Below are 15041 nucleotides of genomic sequence, written 5' to 3' on the forward strand. Positions count from 1 at the left end.
ATACTAAGTGTTACGTGAAATTTTTCAAATAAATTTCCAGACAATAATCAATTTCTTCATGCCATAAACCACTGGTTATGTTCTCGAAAACCTCGTTTTGACATCACCCCTTCGTTCCATCATATTCCTGAATCCACCCACTGTTTTGCACTCTACAATGCCACCATCTTGATCTCGTCGGTCTTTTCCAATATTTGCGTCGCCAGCCACCTCTCCTCTGCCTTCAACTCGATCCATTTGTGAATGTGCCCGGATTGGACCCCCACTAAAGCCTGCCACCCTTTTTTGGCCGCCCACGGCGTCCACAACACCACATCCGGAAGATTGTGCCTGTCCACCTCCATCACCGGTTTCCCAAACTCAATCACCTGGACCGGGATCCGTGTGTGTACACACTCATATACCCTCTCGGCCTCCTCCGTGAACCCAATCATAGGGGACTGCTCGACATAGTGTGCATCGAGAACCAAATCGTGAACGTGCTGGCCTGGCAAGTTGTTCACCACCACATCGGTAATGTCAGGAACACGCAAGTGGTTCTGGAAGAGCCAATGGAATGAAAACGGCACGGATCCAGCGTTGAGCACCTCAATCGAAAGTGATAATTTGGTTGGTTGCAAGCAAACCGTGAGGAGAAGGGTGAATTCGGCCCCCCTGCTCCAATGAGCCACCACTGACGGGTCCACATCTTTTGACTGAAGCTGGAGCTGAACCGTAGGGTTAGCAGAGGGGCATTCACCCACATACCTCCAAGTGGCATTTCTGGAGAATCCACTTTCTCGCGAGCCTTTGGATCTGCCGTAGACGGGAAACACGAGAGGGATCCCCCCAGCTGCATCTTCTGTCCAGATCTGTTCCTTGTTTTCAACCTTCCACGAAACGACTGTGGCACCCTGATGGGAGATTCTGCAGGAGGTTTTGGGATTCTCAGGGTGTGTTAGCTCGACGAATGATGAGACTGGCATATTTGGGTTGTTGTAAGGGAAAATGTGAATTGCTTCTGATTAGACAGGCTGTTGGTATGCACAATGCAAGTGTTTAGCTGAGGATGCTAGTTCAATATCAGTGGTTCTGGTGAATTACGTTTAAATTTAAACAATTATGTCTTATGCTCCAACTAGGATAATCAGATAGAGACTAGATCAAACGGTTTTGGCCATCACTCGTACTGTCGTATCGGACTTTCAGGAATCCTGCACTCAGTCAGAGGTAGTGCGTTCTACCGATACACTGGTACAAGTACGTCCAAGATGCTTCGATGTTCTGTTAGCTTGTTTCTGACTCTGGCCGCCCCTCAGATCGAGTTCTCATCCACAACCAGACCCCGTAAGAACGGCCAACGGTTTCCAACCAATCTATTGATTTAATGACATATCATTCTATAGCTATGAAGAAGCCGACTTCATTATGACCACTACTAACCGAGCTGTGCCGTTACTCTCATGACAAGCCTATCATCGTAAGCTATATGCTAAAGCAGGAAAATCCAAGCTTGGAATTGGCTAGTTCCGCAACACTAGCGCAGATGCCAAGGAGGTCTCGTATGCCACGCCATGTAGCCTACAACCCTCGATCAGATCTCAGCCATAAGTCCCTCATTGATACTTTGAACCAAGTAGACTCCCCTTAACTACTGATCCACGGTTCAAAGTTGAGCTCTTCCAAACTTAGTTTAATACAAGCTTAACCAGGACGTTCGCCAAACATCTGCCTTCACACTTGGTATACTGATCCAAGGGCCCTCATGCATGCTGCGAGGCACGGCACTGTACAGATCTTTCTCTGACTCCGCCATGAAAATAGCGAAAAACTATAATATCGCGGAACGTTTTGGCACATTTACATGCCAGTCGACCGATACCGGATCAAACGTCAGAGTTTCTCCGCTATTGTACATCAATGAGTCAAACATGCAAGAGCCTTGGGTTCTCTAATTTGCTTACAGGCTGCCTTTGTACACTGCATAAACTCTTCGTGGCGGGAAATTAGCAAAAGGTATATAGTCCCGAAAAGTCACCAGAAACCTCCGTAAACAAACTGGCCACTTCCCGTAGCTCCTGCACTCACGAAATACACGTGCTAATTCTTGAAAATTTTAGTGTACAGGAGCTGCGGGAAGTGGCCCAGTGCCGCATAGAGTGCCGCTTTGGTATTGTGCGCAGGCCGTCACGCCTTGGTACTCCGAGGCAGGTGTGAATCATCGATGCTAAGTTTGTCCGGCGTGAAAAACTTTCAAACTCTAAACTCTACTATATATTCCACTGTCCCCTCACTACCAATACAGCCTGGTTCTTTGCTCCATACCTTATTTATTATCCCCGCACACAATGTCTATGTTCATGGAAAACCCCCGTCTTGGCGACAGATCCAATCTCGAAGATTTCAGAAGTATGTAGAGGCTGAAGACAGACTATCACAAGTCTGAGTATGAAATTTGATCCATTCAACCTGGATGGCTAATCCAAATAGCTGCTCGGAAACCAGACATGGTTTTGGATGAAATTTCATTCGCATTCAAGAGTGATACTAACCCTCCAGTTCGCGGTTACAACCCGTTGACCCCGCCAGACTTGTTACAGCACGAGCTTCCAATCTCCGACAAATCGCGCGCAATAATCTTGAAGGGAAGAGACGATTCGGTCGCGGTGCTTCAGGGCAGGGACGACCGTCTCATCATTGTCGTCGGCCCATGCTCGCTTCACGACCCGGTCGCCGCCAAGGAGTACGCTGAGCGTTTGTACAAGCTCAACGCTGAGTTGGAAAAGGATTTGGTTATTGTCATGAGAGCGTACCTCGAAAAGCCCCGTACTACCGTCGGCTGGAAGGGGTTGATCAACGATCCGGATTTGGACGGCTCGTTCAACATCAACAAGGGTCTCCGCATCGCGCGTGAGATGTTCTGCAATTTGACGGAAAAGTTGCCTATCGCCTCTGAAATGTTGGACACCATTTCCCCACAGTTTCTCTCCGACTTCTTCTCTGTCGGTGCCATCGGTGCCAGAACCACTGAGTCGCAGCTCCACCGTGAGTTGGCCTCCGGTCTCTCCTTCCCAATCGGGTTCAAGAACGGGACTGACGGCTCGCTCAGCGTTGCTATCGACGCCATGGGCTCTGCGGCCCACCCCCACCACTTTCTCTCCGTGACCAAGCCGGGTGTCTGTGCGATTGTGGGTACTGACGGAAACGAGGACTGCTTTGTGATCCTCAGAGGTGGTACCAAGGGTACCAACTTTCACGAGGAAGCCGTCAACGAGGCCCATCAGGAGCTTGTCAAGCGCAAGATCGTTTCTTCCGAGAAGCCGGGCCCTCGCATCATGGTTGATTGCTCCCACGGGAACTCCAATAAGGACCATCGCAACCAACCAAAGGTTGCCCAGTGTGTTGCTGACCAGATCAGCAAGGGCTCCACCCAGATCTGCGGGTTGATGATCGAGTCCCACTTGGTTGAGGGTAACCAGAAGACCGATGTCTTGGAGAACTTGACCTACGGGAAATCCATCACCGACGCCTGCATTTCCTGGGAGACCACCGAAGACGTCTTGAGAGGGTTGGCCAAGGCGGTCCAGACCAGAAGAGCTTTGACGCAGTAGAGAGCATTTAACTTCATTTCGTGTGTACATTCTTAATTATTTTTGGGTTAATTTGAGGCAGTGTAGATTGTGAAAGGGTGCTATGAACGAACGTTCATATGGAAGGGACAATTACGATCAAAAAGCATGACTCTTTCTATCAGCTTTGCAACCTCCTTGATGACGTTTATTCCAAATATATACAAGCGGATGTCCGGAACAGCCATGTAGTACCTACTCCAACCTAGCCTGGGCCTCCTTCTCCAACTTAGCCTGGACCTCCTTCTCCTTTTCCATGGCGGCAGCCTTGGCTTTTTGATATTCTGCCTCGTACTCCGGCTTCAACTGCAAAGGTTGGGCCTCGCGGAACTTTACATTAAATGGCATGCGCTTCTTGGTACCGTCCTCATTGAGAGGAACTGGCTCACGCTTGATAATCTCGTACTTTCTCAACGGAAGGAGGCCAATGTAGATCCCAACGGAGCCGCCGAAAAGCGCGAGCCAGAACCTTCTTGCAGTTTGTGAAAGGGCCATGGTGGGTAAGATCGATGGAGTGGCTTGTTGTGATAACAACTGTCGATAACTATAATAACTTGATAACACTGATGATATCTGGTACAGTAAGACCATGTTAGGATTCATGCAACTTTTGCCTCAGCTTAATGTCTGAGGACCTGTATATATCATCCTGCATATAGCTGAACATCGTCACGGTCAGCTCCTAGGGCGAGTTGACATCTACGTTGCCTTCCATTGTAAGGCAATAACGTTATTTAGCAAGCTGATAATTGGATCATTCGTTTGCTTGAGATTAAAACAGTACCAAAACTCTTTTCACCATACCACTCCCCCTTTTATCTGTCACACCGTCTAGGTTCCTCCAACTCGTCAAAACCTAAGCAGATACTCATCTAGTTTATACCCTCTGTGACTCTACTAACTTCTGTACGGACGCAACTTAAGCACTGCAGACACTAAAGAAATCTTCTATACAATAGAACTCGCGGTAGAAGACTGCTTTTGAACGTACCACCTCGGAATCTACGCCCTCATTCACAGACACACCTATGTCTATCGCTGTCATTTCAGGAGGAACCGCCACCAACGAGCTCGTGTCGCTTTTCTCCAACATCTCCTCATCCGTCTCTTATATCCTCCCGATCAGCGACAATGGTGGGTCTACGTCTGAGCTTCTCCGAGTGATTGGCGGACCGGCCATCGGAGACATCCGCTCGCGCATCACGCGGCTCATCCCAGAAAAGTCCGAGCCATTGCGTCGCCTCCTCTCATACCGTCTCTCCGACGACCCCTGGCACGCCAAAAATGAGTGGACGGAGATCGTAGAGGGTAACCACCCCTTGTGGGCCCCCATCGAAGCCTCGTTAAAGGAAATCTTTCGGTCGTTCCTAATTCATGTTCACGTGGAGTTGCTCAAGAAGTCGCGCAATCCACTGACAAAGTTCCGCTTCGAGCTCGCCAGCATTGGCAACTTGTTTCTCACAGGCGCGCGACTCTTCTGCGGCTCACTAGATGCGGCGATTGAGTTAGTTTTGCGCCTTGCCAGAGTCGACGAACGAGTAAAGGTTTTGCCATGTTTGAATACGAACTTCACATACCACATCTCGGCCCTCCTCGAGGACGGCAGCATTGTCACGGGCCAGTCGCAGATCTCGCATCCAAACACCTCGGGGGCGAGCCCAATGGCCCTGATTGTGAAAACCGGGCCACTGACCCCGGTGGACTTCCTCTACAACGATATGAGTCACTTGCTTAACTCAAACACAGACCTACCGCGGTTTCTCCAGGAAGTGGACCCGGAGGAATCCGAGGATGCCAATCCACCGTATTCCCACCCAGAACTTCGCCTTTCTCAACTTCATTTCTCGAAGATGGATAACATTCCGCCGCTTCCCGCCGCCGTAGAACGCATCTTCTACATCTCTCCGTTTGGCGAGGAGATCCACCCACAGGCCCACACGCGGGTAGTTAAGCAGTTGAAGGAGTCGCATATGGTGGTGTATTCCATCGGCAGTTTGATGACCAGCGTGGTGCCAGTGTTGGTGCTCAAGGGTGTGGGACAGGCGATTTCCCACGATACAAACTCCAAGAAACGCGTACTTTTATTGAATGGGAGTCTCGACAGAGAAACATACAACATGTCCGCACTGGACTTTATCGAGACGATCGTCGAGAGCTGTTTGTATTCGCAGAATGTGACGTTTACCCATAAAAACCAAAAATCTCTGTCGCCGATTGGCCACCACTACGGGCCCCGTGTCCAAGAGAACGAGCAGGACTGGTCGCGGTATATAACCCATTTGGTGCACTTGGAATACTCTCAGATCCCCGTAGATAAGGCGGTAATTGAGCAGAGGGGGGTTCGGTGCATTGCCGTAAGGAATGCCGTGGAGGATGGCGAGGTTCAAAATCTCTATGACTTGGAGGGGCTACAGAGGTGTTTGACTGATTTAATGTGAAAATGTCAAGACGGGGAGGCAGATCTGACTTGAAAAACAAGTTGCATTATTTTGGATCCGCACATCAGGTGAGGTAATGCCATTCCTCAGTAAATATTCTACGGCCATTATTGTTATTTATCTAGCTTGCTCATCCGAACCAGGAATTTAAGCAATTTACAGTAAATCCAATCCTACGTGGATTATTGTTAGATACCTAGCTCCAACACCCATTCCAACTAAGGCCAATAAACTGAGCACCTAGTATATATTAAAGCCTCCTCGAGTATACCATGGCTATATATGAAACATCCAGACTCCGGCTTTATTTGCATCCCGGATGACGTCAGCCCGTGTGAACTCCTGCATGCACATCGCCGTGATTACGCCGGGAACTCTCCAGTATTCCGATACTTCATATAAAGCCACGCCCTGCTCCTTAATCTTCCAGCCCACGGCCAATTATTCCTATATCACTATCCACTAATCATGTCTACCCCTAGAGCTATTGTTTTCACCGACTGGGACGGAACTGTCACCATGCAAGACTCTAACGATTACTTGACCGACACCATCGGGTTCGGTTACACCAAGCGCCGCGTCTTGAACCACAAGATTCTCGATGGCTCCTTAACCTTCCGAGACGGGTTCCGGGAGATGTTGGCCTCCATCCATGCTCCTTTTGATGAGTGCATCGAGATTTTGTTGAAGAACATCAAGTTGGACCCGGGTTTCCGCGTGGCTTACAACTACTGCACTGCCAACAACATTCCTGTGATTGTGGTTTCGTCCGGCATGAAGCCCATCATCCACGCGTTGTTGCTCAACTTGGTGGGTGAGGATGCCGCCAAGAATATCGAGATCATCTCCAATGAGGTGGAGATCAAGGAAGACAAGACCTGGGACATTGTCTATATCGACGAAAGCGACTTTGGCCACGACAAGTCCCGCGCTATTAAGCCGTACTCTCAGAAGCGAAACGCTGCCAACCCTGTTACCCAGAAGGCGTTGTCGGAACAGGTATTGTTCTATTGCGGCGACGGTGTCAGTGACTTGAGTGCGGCCAGAGAAACTGACTTGTTGTTTGCCAAGCGCGGCATGGACTTGGTGACTTATTGCGAAGCCCAGAACGTTCCCTACAAGAATTTTGACGACTGGAGCGACATTTTGCAGGGGATTAAGGATGTGATTGAGGGTGGCAAGAATGTCAAGGATTTGATTGAAAATAAGGGACTTTAGACAATAGATTTTACCCTGCGCTGAATACCTTTAGCAAGGCTAAGAAGTTATAGAAACTGAATATATATTTAACATTCCTAGTTGTAGCATGTAGTTAAGGTGGTATTACTACGATAGTAAGGGGGTTTTTTTTTTGCGGACATTGAGTTAATTCCAAGATAACTCAATATCACTACGATCAAAAGACCAAAGCTCGATTAGACATACGTTTAATCAAAGACAGTAGAATCAACAACATGTTAGCTGATTTGGCAAATAACCTATGGCCGTTTTGTAGCGGATTGTGTCTATTGAATCACGTTATTGGATCCTTTGCTGTAAACGCACCAAACTACCCTTTATACAGTCTTTAGTATTTTCTCATTCCATTCGCTTCATAAAGTTGCGGCAAAAACCGTCATCGTAAATATTATTCACTTCCGTAATGTTGTCAATTTTCACAAGACGAGACACGTGCAAGCCTGGTACCTGTTCGTTGCTCCTGAGAGACAAGAGCCCCAGGTCGTGCGGGCCAATCCGCTCAAAATACCTCTCTCCAAGGTAGGTTCCCGTCTCAAGTCTGTACAAACATTCTAGCTGGATGAGATACTGAATGTACCCCCACTTGTCTTGCTCGTTGGTGGTGGCCCCAACGTATACCATGCGGAGATGCTCGCCCGTAAATGCAAACAACACCATGGCAAAGAGCACACAAAGCAACAATAGCGTCCCGTTATTTTTATTCTGAGGAGTCGACTTCATAACCAGCCAGGATTTCTGAACAAACCGGAAAACCGCGTTCCGCGACAGCTCTGGAAAGTCAAGCCCCGGGAACTGCTGGAGGATAACTTTCCCTGTGAGCGCCATCCCGTAGCACATAATCAGGATGTTCGACACGAGAAACCCGGCAAACCATTTATAATTTCCGAGACCAACGCAGTTGTTCAACCAAATACAATGGTGGTCGTAGAATGCAAAGCAGCCGCCGCAGAGTGAACAGTGCTTGGACCGCGCTGGCTTGGCAAGCATACACGTGGAACACACTGCGTCGGGAAAGAAAATAAGCTGGTTGGGAGGGAATTTCACATGCATCGCTGCCACATTCCCTTGGGTGACCCGCACGGGGCGTACAAACACTGCGGCAAAGGTGACAGCGTAGTTTACCACGATGATGGTCCATACCAGAAACCACCGAATACCCCATTGGTCAGCCGGTAGGAACGGATAAGTATCCCGGAAAAAAATGGTCAAGGATGTGGTGAGAATGGCGAGGTAGAAGAACGGGATGAGCAAACTGAGCTTGAGCGAGTATTTGTAGAATGTACGTATGTGTCTATAGCGGCTGTTGCCGAAAAAGAGCATAAAGAGAAGCCAAAAGAGGAGGAGCCCCGCCCCTGATACAAGGTATACTTTGACCATCAGGTTCATTGACAGATGATTTCAGCTAGGCCTGGAAAAAAAGGCTCAAAGCTGTAAGGCGGGAGTAAGCAACAACTTCCGTCAATGGTGTTGCCTCGGTCTCATGTTGGAAACTATGCAGGCGAGTCCTGCACTTAGCGGCCTGGGCTGATGGCAAGAAAATGTAAGAATGTAGTCATGGTACGATATAGAAAAAAACGACAACCTTAGAAAGACATTTTAATAAAAATATTGTTTTTAAAAAATACATATTCCGTATAAAATAATGCCAACACCGCCTCGCATTCTCCGGTGCAACCCAAGCTTCCTCAAAACTACGATTCGCGAACTTTTCATGTCTCGAGATCAATTCCATCCGCATAGCGCGTCAATTTACGCGCCGCGTTAAAAATAAACCTCTCACAACTTTACTTCCTCTTTACACCAATCACAACACGCCACCAAAATGCCACCAAAGGGATGGAGAAAGAATAACGAAACGGTAACCCCGACGGCTGCCAAGGCTGTAGACCCAGTCTCGATCGATGTATGTACCAGTATCCCATCTATCGTTCCTTCATACTAACTTTTCAGGAACTTTTGTTCCCAAAGGCCACCGTCAATAGAATCGCCAAGAGTGTGTTGGACGAGCATTCATTGTCGAAGGATAGTTTGATCGCATTGCAGAGAGCCGCCACTGTGTTTGTTAACCACTTGTTCTTCTTTGCCAGAACCGCCGCCAGAGACCAGGGCCGTAAGACCGTCAACTCACAGGAAGTGATTGCGGCATTGGAAAAGTCCGAGTTTGCATCCTTCATTCCGATTGTCAGGAAGGAGTTGGAATCGTACAACAAGATCCAGGAACTGAAGAAGAAGCACAAGGAGCACAAGGATGAGGACATCACGATTAACGAGGCCGAGTCCGCTAACACCACGGTCCAGGAGGAGCCGAAGGAGGGGGATGAGCCGGCTGCAAAAAAGACTAAGGACAACGCCGGCCATGCAGTTGGCAGAAATACCAGCGGCGAGGACACCGACGAGGAGGGTGCCGACGAGAACCCCGACACGATATCGCAGGACGAGGAAGACAAGGACGAGACGGAGGAGGCAGAAGAGCGCGCCGTTCAACCGATGGAAGCGATAGACTTAGAGGAGAAGGAGCTTAGAGGTGAGGATTTTGACAACGACACTGTTGGGAATGAGGATGAAGCGGAGGAAGAGGACTAGGAAAGTGTATATTATAAATCTTAATAAGTAACAGGCCGTAACCGTTTGTAACAGTTCGTAACGCTAGGTGTAATGAGACGAAGGTGGCCCCAGAAGGAGCCTCAGGAAGGGCCCCAAGCCGGTGAAAATCAAACCTATTAATACTCTTAGGTCCCTAGGAATCCGCTACGTGAAATCCCTATTTAAAAAATGACGACAACGGCAGGACTCGAACCTGCGCGGGCAGAGCCCAAAAGATTTCTAATCTTTCGCCTTAACCGCTCGGCCACGTTGCCTAATAATGAGGATTATAGGGATACACTGAGGGGCGTCCCAGGAGGGTACTTTAGGTGCTCTGGCTATACCAGGAGTTTTCGAGCTAAGCGAAGAAAGATTCGTGGAAACGGCACCGAGATCACGACAATTAAAATGAAAATCGTGCTAACACCAAGCCAATCGTCGAACATGTACTATTACAAGAATGAGGTTACGATATTATAATGCCAATCACGTGCTGATTCAGAGACGAAATACAGGCATAAATCTGGACACACTTACAAAGCTGAATAAGTTTTTTTCTACTCAAGGAGTTGAATGTCTGTTAATAGACTAGTTTTTGGTTGGGAAGTTATTTATCTGAAAGCTATCAATGAAACCGTCGACAACTACCTACTCCTATACCAGTCCTATTACCTTTTGTAACCTCTCAAACGCGACAAGTTTGTATGTATATCCGAATGGGACAGAAGTAATAGCTTGTGGGGAGGTTTTTTCTAATAAAAGCAGTGAGGCTTATAACAAGATATCAATGTTTATGGTGTTTCTAATGATATTTTCATTTGGGGCTGCGCTCCACCTAGTTTAACCACTGAAGGCTTGAGCCGTGCCAGTGATACAACATGAAGTTGAAACTATCAGTACATATGGGGATTTAATGGCTGTTAATGATCAAGTTGTTGTGGCTGCAATTATTGGAAATGATTTCTCACTGTCGAATGTTACAGTACTTTATAACATATATGGCTAATTACAATTAATCGATGCTTTACGTACACATAGTCTGTCAACACAGGTTTGAGCTGGAATGCAATCAAGGGGTTGCTAACATTCGGTGCTGTTGCGTGTAACTAGCAGCTATTGACAGTATTTCAGATAGAGATACCGGCCCATCTAACGTAGTGGCAAAATTTGGTGTATATAAAAACATGAACTCCTCCCCTTGTGTATATCTTATGTATGAAAAGTATTCTCTTCTGGCTAACTAACTGCGCTTACTAAATATACCACAACCGGTCTGAGATGTATCACAAAATGATTTATCAATACGTTTAAACCGATAGCGCGTTTAGTCTAGGTTGCTCATAATGGCAGACTGTATTACAGACTGTATTACATCCCATATTACATCCTATATTACATCCCATATCACAACCCATGTTACGGCCCATATGAACACTTTTAATGAACATGGAATGAGTGGGGAGGGTGAAAATGCAGGTTAACTGGCATATACCCTCTGACGTTATCCAATCTATAGCACCCACGGGTACATCCCATATCTATAGGCGGTAGACTGGGAAAACCCACGACAAATAAAGAGTGTAGTGCGCTCGACATTTGCTCTTAAGAAACCCAAGACGTGCCAGAACGTTGTGATCCACCTTCTGCCTGATCTCACCCCCATTCTTTAGCTTTCAGATAAACATACCGATAAACTCCTATTGTCCTCCTCTTAAGCACTGATTGAACAATGGGTAGCCACATTCAGCTCCCATCACCATATACACCACCCCTGTGGCAACCCCACCCACAATCGCCATCAACCGCACATTCGTCCACCACATCTTGCGCCTGATAGCAACAGTGCGTCTTCTGAAGGCGTTGGAACTATTATTAATCCTGTCCGTCTTGTTCACTAACGAGCTAATGCGCTCGCCCCGCTCGAGGATACGCTCGATGTTGTCAACCATGATGGTTTTCACCGACTCCACCTCTGCGGTAGTGGCGGTAAAGGCATCCGTATCGTATCTCGCCTCGGCCAGCTTGATGATCTTATTCATTGTCACTTTGAACTCGCCTAGCACCGGCCGCAACAACGGCTCGCTCTCGTGGCTCGGGGCGTACTGAAACGCAATATACTCGCCCATGATCTTGTCCAACGTTTCGAGCACAAACGCCTTGTTAATCTGGCTACTGGCAATAGCACAGACATTCACCAAGTCAGCAGAGGTGTATTTATCGGTCCCTATCGCGCGCTTTAAATAAAAGAGCGTGAGTTGCACCTTTGAGGGGTACAGTCCGGAGGGATTATAGGTCAAGGGCACCGAGCCTACCAGCGAATTGGAGGCATTGATTCGTCCAATTTCGTCCGTGGCTATCTCTGAGCAATTGAGACTGAGCTTGTGGAGCAACGCCACATTCTCGTATGAGAAGAGCGTGGTTGAGTTTGACGTCAATGTCGTGTAGAGTACTATATGGTTAGTCGTCACCGAAGGAGTTTGAGTAAAGACTTTTTATTCACTTACAGCTCTTGTTGATATCCTCTGTCATCGTGAAGGCCAGTGGGGTGTTGAAAAAGGGCGTGGGCAAAGGTTGGTTTGGCTCAGATAAATGGAATTTCCGGGGAAATACATGACAGCCTGTGAGACGTGAGGGCAACTCATGGCGATTTCGCGAAGCGCACTCTTGTACAAGGGGTAAGACTAGGGCATACTAAAAAAAAAAAAATCTTGATCTATACGAAATATATATTTAAGGCTTCAGAAATTCCAGCATGATTCGTGAAACATCCCCATTATCCTTTTACTACATAAGAGGAGCCTAGATTAGTCCAAAGAGACGGTTATGGCGCGTCATACCTCCACGTTAAGTCTTTTTTTTTATATTTAATAATATATAATTCCAAAAACCCAACCGACACAAAAACTACGAAACAAATCAAAATAAAAATACGAGATTTAAGCGGAAGCCTCTTCGGTCTCAGCGGTCTTCTTGTACTCCTCGTAAGCGGCAAGAGCTTCATCGAGGTGGGTCTTGAAGGCGTCTTCGTTCTCCAACAAGTTCAAAATTTCCTCGTTCTGCAAGTCCAACATCATACCGGTGATTTTACCGGCAGCTTCGGCGTCCTGGGCCTTACCGGAAGCAGCAATCTTTGGGTACAACTCTTCACCGAGCATTCTCTTCTGCTGCTCTGGGGCAGCCTGGGCCAAAGCGGCGGCCAAGCCACCCTCCTTGCGCTGGTTCTTGAAGTTACCTCTGCTCTGGTAGTTTCTCTGTGGACCACGGTTGAACTCCTGGTTGAAAGGAGGTGGTGGCATGCCGTAGACTGGCATTGGCTGGCCGTTTGGACCAGGACGTGGCCACTGACCCTGTGGAGGCATCTGGCCTCTTGGGCCCTGCTGCATCATCATTGGGTTTGGACCGCCGAATGGGGCACCGCTACGGGACCCTGGTGGCATGAAGCCGCCTGGCTGCTGGCCGTAAAAGACCTGTGGCATAAACTGGCCTGGCATACCGCCGGCAGCGGCAGCCTGCTGCAATCTCATCTGGTTGCGGGCCTGGATCTGCTGTTCCAACTGGGAGCGTCTGACGTCCTTTCTCTGGGCCAAGGCAACGTACAATGGCTTACCGGCCAACATGTGCTGGTTCATCTCGGAGACAGCCTTGGTGGCTTCCTCCGGGGTAGAGAAACAGACGAAACCAAAGCCCTTGGACTTACCGGCATCGTCGGACATGACCTTGACGGAGGTGATGGTACCGAAAGAAGCAAAGGCCTCCTTCAACATCTCGTCGTCAACGGAGTCGTCCAAGTTCTTAACGAACAAGTTGACACCCTGGTACTTGGAGAGCTTTTCCATACGGATAGCCTCGTACTGCTTCTTCAACTCCTGCAATCTCTCGCCCTTCTTCTGGGCACGGCCGACGTACAACTTCTTGCCGTTAATCTCCTTGTCATTCAACTCGTCGACGGCTCTAGCGGCATCGTCGGTGGTTTCAAAGTTGACGAAACCGAAACCGCGGGACTTACCCTCGGCGTCCTTCTCCAAGTGAATGGAGGTGATGGCGCCATAGGTCTCGAACAACTTCTTGAACTCCTCCTCGGAGAACTCGACATCAACGTTCTTGACGTAGACGTTGGTGAAGACGGCCTTCATGTCCTCAATCTTGGATTCACGGTCCTTCTTGGAGATGTGTGGGCCGACGTAAACCTCACGGTCGTTCAACAACATCCCGTTGACGTTATCGATGGCGGCGGTGGCGGCCTCATCGGTGTCGTAGTGGACAAACCCAAAACCCTTGGACTGGCCCATTTCGTCGGTGGCAACCTTACACGACAAGATCTTGCCGAAAGCAGAGAAGGTGTCATGCAACGCTTTGTTGTCAATAGCCGGGTGCAAGTTCTTGATGAAGATGTTACCGGCACCGTTGCGGCGCAACGATGGATCTCTCTGAGACCACATGATACGGCATGGACGGTTCTTGATTGGAGAGTAGTTCAACTCATCAATAGCACGTTCACCGTCAGAGACGTTGTGGAAGTTGACGTAGGCGTAACCCAAGGATCTCTTGGAAACGGCGTCACGACACACTCTGATGGAGGAGACTGGACCGATGGCAGAGAAGACTTCGAACAAAGTGGCTTCGGAGACCTGTGGGTCCAACTCACCAACGTACAAGGAGGCAGAGTTGTCGGAGACTGGCTGGGAAGAGGAGGCTTCTTCAGAGGCAGCGGTAGTGGCTGGGGTTTCCTCAACTGGAGCGGCGTCGACAGACAACTTCTCAAAGCTTTCTTGCACTTGTTGGGCTTCGGCGGCAGACATTTTTTTTTTTGGGTTTTTTTATTAGTATATGGATCTAGAAAGATTCGTGACGGGGAGGCTACGAATTTTGATAAACTGAATCTATATGAGGAAGGAAACTACACTACAAGTGCCGAAGGTCAGGAAGAGACGTTTTTGTTATGACGGCGTGCAAAGTTTGGTTCAAGTTTGCCAGACTGCGAATTTTTCGCACGAAAGCTGAACTGGTGAAAATTTTTGTTCGATCTCGCAGAGTTACCCGATCGACCACAAACAGCGTGCACGTCCGGCATGGAAAATACGAGGCCTTGCTTTTCGTGTGTTGCGTCTAAGCTGACAGCGGTTGGGGCACGTACTTCTGATGTAATTGATAAATGAACTATGTTCTACGAGAA

General features: G+C 48.3%; 10 protein-coding genes and 1 non-coding gene across 11 annotated transcripts; 5 read left to right on the forward strand and 6 right to left on the reverse strand.

The window, feature by feature from the left end:
• Window positions 1–152: 152 nt before the first annotated feature.
• BABINDRAFT_172033 (uncharacterized protein) lies at window positions 153–965 on the reverse strand (the record flags this gene model as incomplete). Its single annotated transcript, XM_019130852.1, has 1 exon — window positions 153–965. The coding sequence occupies one exon, from the start codon at window positions 963–965 to the stop codon at window positions 153–155; it is 813 nt and encodes a 270-aa protein (XP_018984008.1).
• A 392-nt stretch (window positions 966–1357) lies between these two features.
• BABINDRAFT_162382 (uncharacterized protein) lies at window positions 1358–2088 on the forward strand. The gene has a single exon (XM_019129324.1). The coding sequence runs from the start codon at window positions 1469–1471 to the stop codon at window positions 1628–1630; it is 162 nt and encodes a 53-aa protein (XP_018984009.1). The 5' UTR covers window positions 1358–1468; the 3' UTR covers window positions 1631–2088.
• A 241-nt stretch (window positions 2089–2329) lies between these two features.
• Window positions 2330–3637, forward strand: ARO3 (3-deoxy-7-phosphoheptulonate synthase). Its single transcript, XM_019129325.1, has 2 exons — window positions 2330–2388; window positions 2539–3637. The coding sequence occupies exons 1-2, from the start codon at window positions 2334–2336 to the stop codon at window positions 3588–3590; spliced, it is 1107 nt and encodes a 368-aa protein (XP_018984010.1). The 5' UTR covers window positions 2330–2333; the 3' UTR covers window positions 3591–3637.
• A 120-nt stretch (window positions 3638–3757) lies between these two features.
• On the reverse strand, window positions 3758–4125 carry BABINDRAFT_162385 (uncharacterized protein). Its single transcript, XM_019129326.1, has one exon. The coding sequence runs from the start codon at window positions 4101–4103 to the stop codon at window positions 3804–3806; it is 300 nt and encodes a 99-aa protein (XP_018984011.1). The 5' UTR covers window positions 4104–4125; the 3' UTR covers window positions 3758–3803.
• Window positions 4126–4339: 214 nt separating this feature from the next.
• BABINDRAFT_162387 (uncharacterized protein) lies at window positions 4340–6287 on the forward strand. Its single transcript, XM_019129327.1, has one exon. The coding sequence runs from the start codon at window positions 4637–4639 to the stop codon at window positions 6044–6046; it is 1410 nt and encodes a 469-aa protein (XP_018984012.1). The 5' UTR covers window positions 4340–4636; the 3' UTR covers window positions 6047–6287.
• A 263-nt stretch (window positions 6288–6550) lies between these two features.
• On the forward strand, window positions 6551–7284 carry BABINDRAFT_162388 (putative phosphoric monoester hydrolase). The gene has a single exon (XM_019129328.1). It carries the CDS (start codon window positions 6566–6568, stop codon window positions 7262–7264), a length of 699 nt encoding a protein of 232 aa, XP_018984013.1. The 5' UTR covers window positions 6551–6565; the 3' UTR covers window positions 7265–7284.
• A 172-nt stretch (window positions 7285–7456) lies between these two features.
• Window positions 7457–8861, reverse strand: BABINDRAFT_162389 (palmitoyltransferase). Its single transcript, XM_019129329.1, has one exon. It carries the CDS (start codon window positions 8669–8671, stop codon window positions 7625–7627), a length of 1047 nt encoding a protein of 348 aa, XP_018984014.1. The 5' UTR covers window positions 8672–8861; the 3' UTR covers window positions 7457–7624.
• Window positions 8862–8915: 54 nt separating this feature from the next.
• BABINDRAFT_14321 (uncharacterized protein) lies at window positions 8916–9868 on the forward strand (the record flags this gene model as incomplete). Its single annotated transcript, XM_019127151.1, has 2 exons — window positions 8916–9188; window positions 9236–9868. The coding sequence occupies exons 1-2, from the start codon at window positions 9108–9110 to the stop codon at window positions 9866–9868; spliced, it is 714 nt and encodes a 237-aa protein (XP_018984015.1). The 5' UTR covers window positions 8916–9107.
• Window positions 9869–10061: 193 nt separating this feature from the next.
• On the reverse strand, window positions 10062–10143 carry BABINDRAFT_t278. Its single transcript has one exon. It is a non-coding gene; the product is annotated as a tRNA-Ser (tRNA).
• A 1061-nt stretch (window positions 10144–11204) lies between these two features.
• Window positions 11205–12433, reverse strand: BABINDRAFT_64351 (uncharacterized protein). Its single transcript, XM_019132431.1, has 2 exons — window positions 12373–12433; window positions 11205–12317 (listed from the first exon to the last, which is right to left on the reverse strand). Exons 1-2 carry the CDS (start codon window positions 12395–12397, stop codon window positions 11566–11568), a joined length of 777 nt encoding a protein of 258 aa, XP_018984016.1. The 5' UTR covers window positions 12398–12433; the 3' UTR covers window positions 11205–11565.
• A 234-nt stretch (window positions 12434–12667) lies between these two features.
• Window positions 12668–14677, reverse strand: BABINDRAFT_162391 (polyadenylate-binding protein). Its single transcript, XM_019129330.1, has one exon. The coding sequence runs from the start codon at window positions 14665–14667 to the stop codon at window positions 12805–12807; it is 1863 nt and encodes a 620-aa protein (XP_018984017.1). The 5' UTR covers window positions 14668–14677; the 3' UTR covers window positions 12668–12804.
• Between the last annotated feature and the right edge of the window lie 364 nt (window positions 14678–15041).

Source organism: Babjeviella inositovora (genome assembly GCF_001661335.1).
Source record: "Babjeviella inositovora NRRL Y-12698 unplaced genomic scaffold BABINscaffold_9, whole genome shotgun sequence".
NCBI classification, from domain to species: Eukaryota; Fungi; Ascomycota; class Pichiomycetes; order Serinales; genus Babjeviella; species Babjeviella inositovora.

Bases quoted from the DNA above. Each gene is read 5' to 3' on its own strand.
- BABINDRAFT_162382 (XM_019129324.1), top strand. From the start codon at position 1,469: ATGCTAAAGCAGGAAAATCCAAGCTTGGAATTGGCTAGTTCCGCAACA.
- ARO3 (XM_019129325.1), top strand. From the start codon at position 2,334: ATGTTCATGGAAAACCCCCGTCTTGGCGACAGATCCAATCTCGAAGAT. The intron at 2,389-2,538 runs GTATGTAGAGGC...CTAACCCTCCAG, and splicing joins CAATCTCGAAGATTTCAGAA to TTCGCGGTTACAACCCGTTG.
- BABINDRAFT_162385 (XM_019129326.1), bottom strand. From the start codon at position 4,103: ATGGCCCTTTCACAAACTGCAAGAAGGTTCTGGCTCGCGCTTTTCGGC.
- BABINDRAFT_162387 (XM_019129327.1), top strand. From the start codon at position 4,637: ATGTCTATCGCTGTCATTTCAGGAGGAACCGCCACCAACGAGCTCGTG.
- BABINDRAFT_162388 (XM_019129328.1), top strand. From the start codon at position 6,566: ATGCAAGACTCTAACGATTACTTGACCGACACCATCGGGTTCGGTTAC.
- BABINDRAFT_162389 (XM_019129329.1), bottom strand. From the start codon at position 8,671: ATGAACCTGATGGTCAAAGTATACCTTGTATCAGGGGCGGGGCTCCTC.
- BABINDRAFT_64351 (XM_019132431.1), bottom strand. From the start codon at position 12,397: ATGACAGAGGATATCAACAAGAGCT. The intron at 12,318-12,372 runs GTAAGTGAATAA...CTAACCATATAG, and splicing joins AGAGGATATCAACAAGAGCT to TACTCTACACGACATTGACG.
- BABINDRAFT_162391 (XM_019129330.1), bottom strand. From the start codon at position 14,667: ATGTCTGCCGCCGAAGCCCAACAAGTGCAAGAAAGCTTTGAGAAGTTG.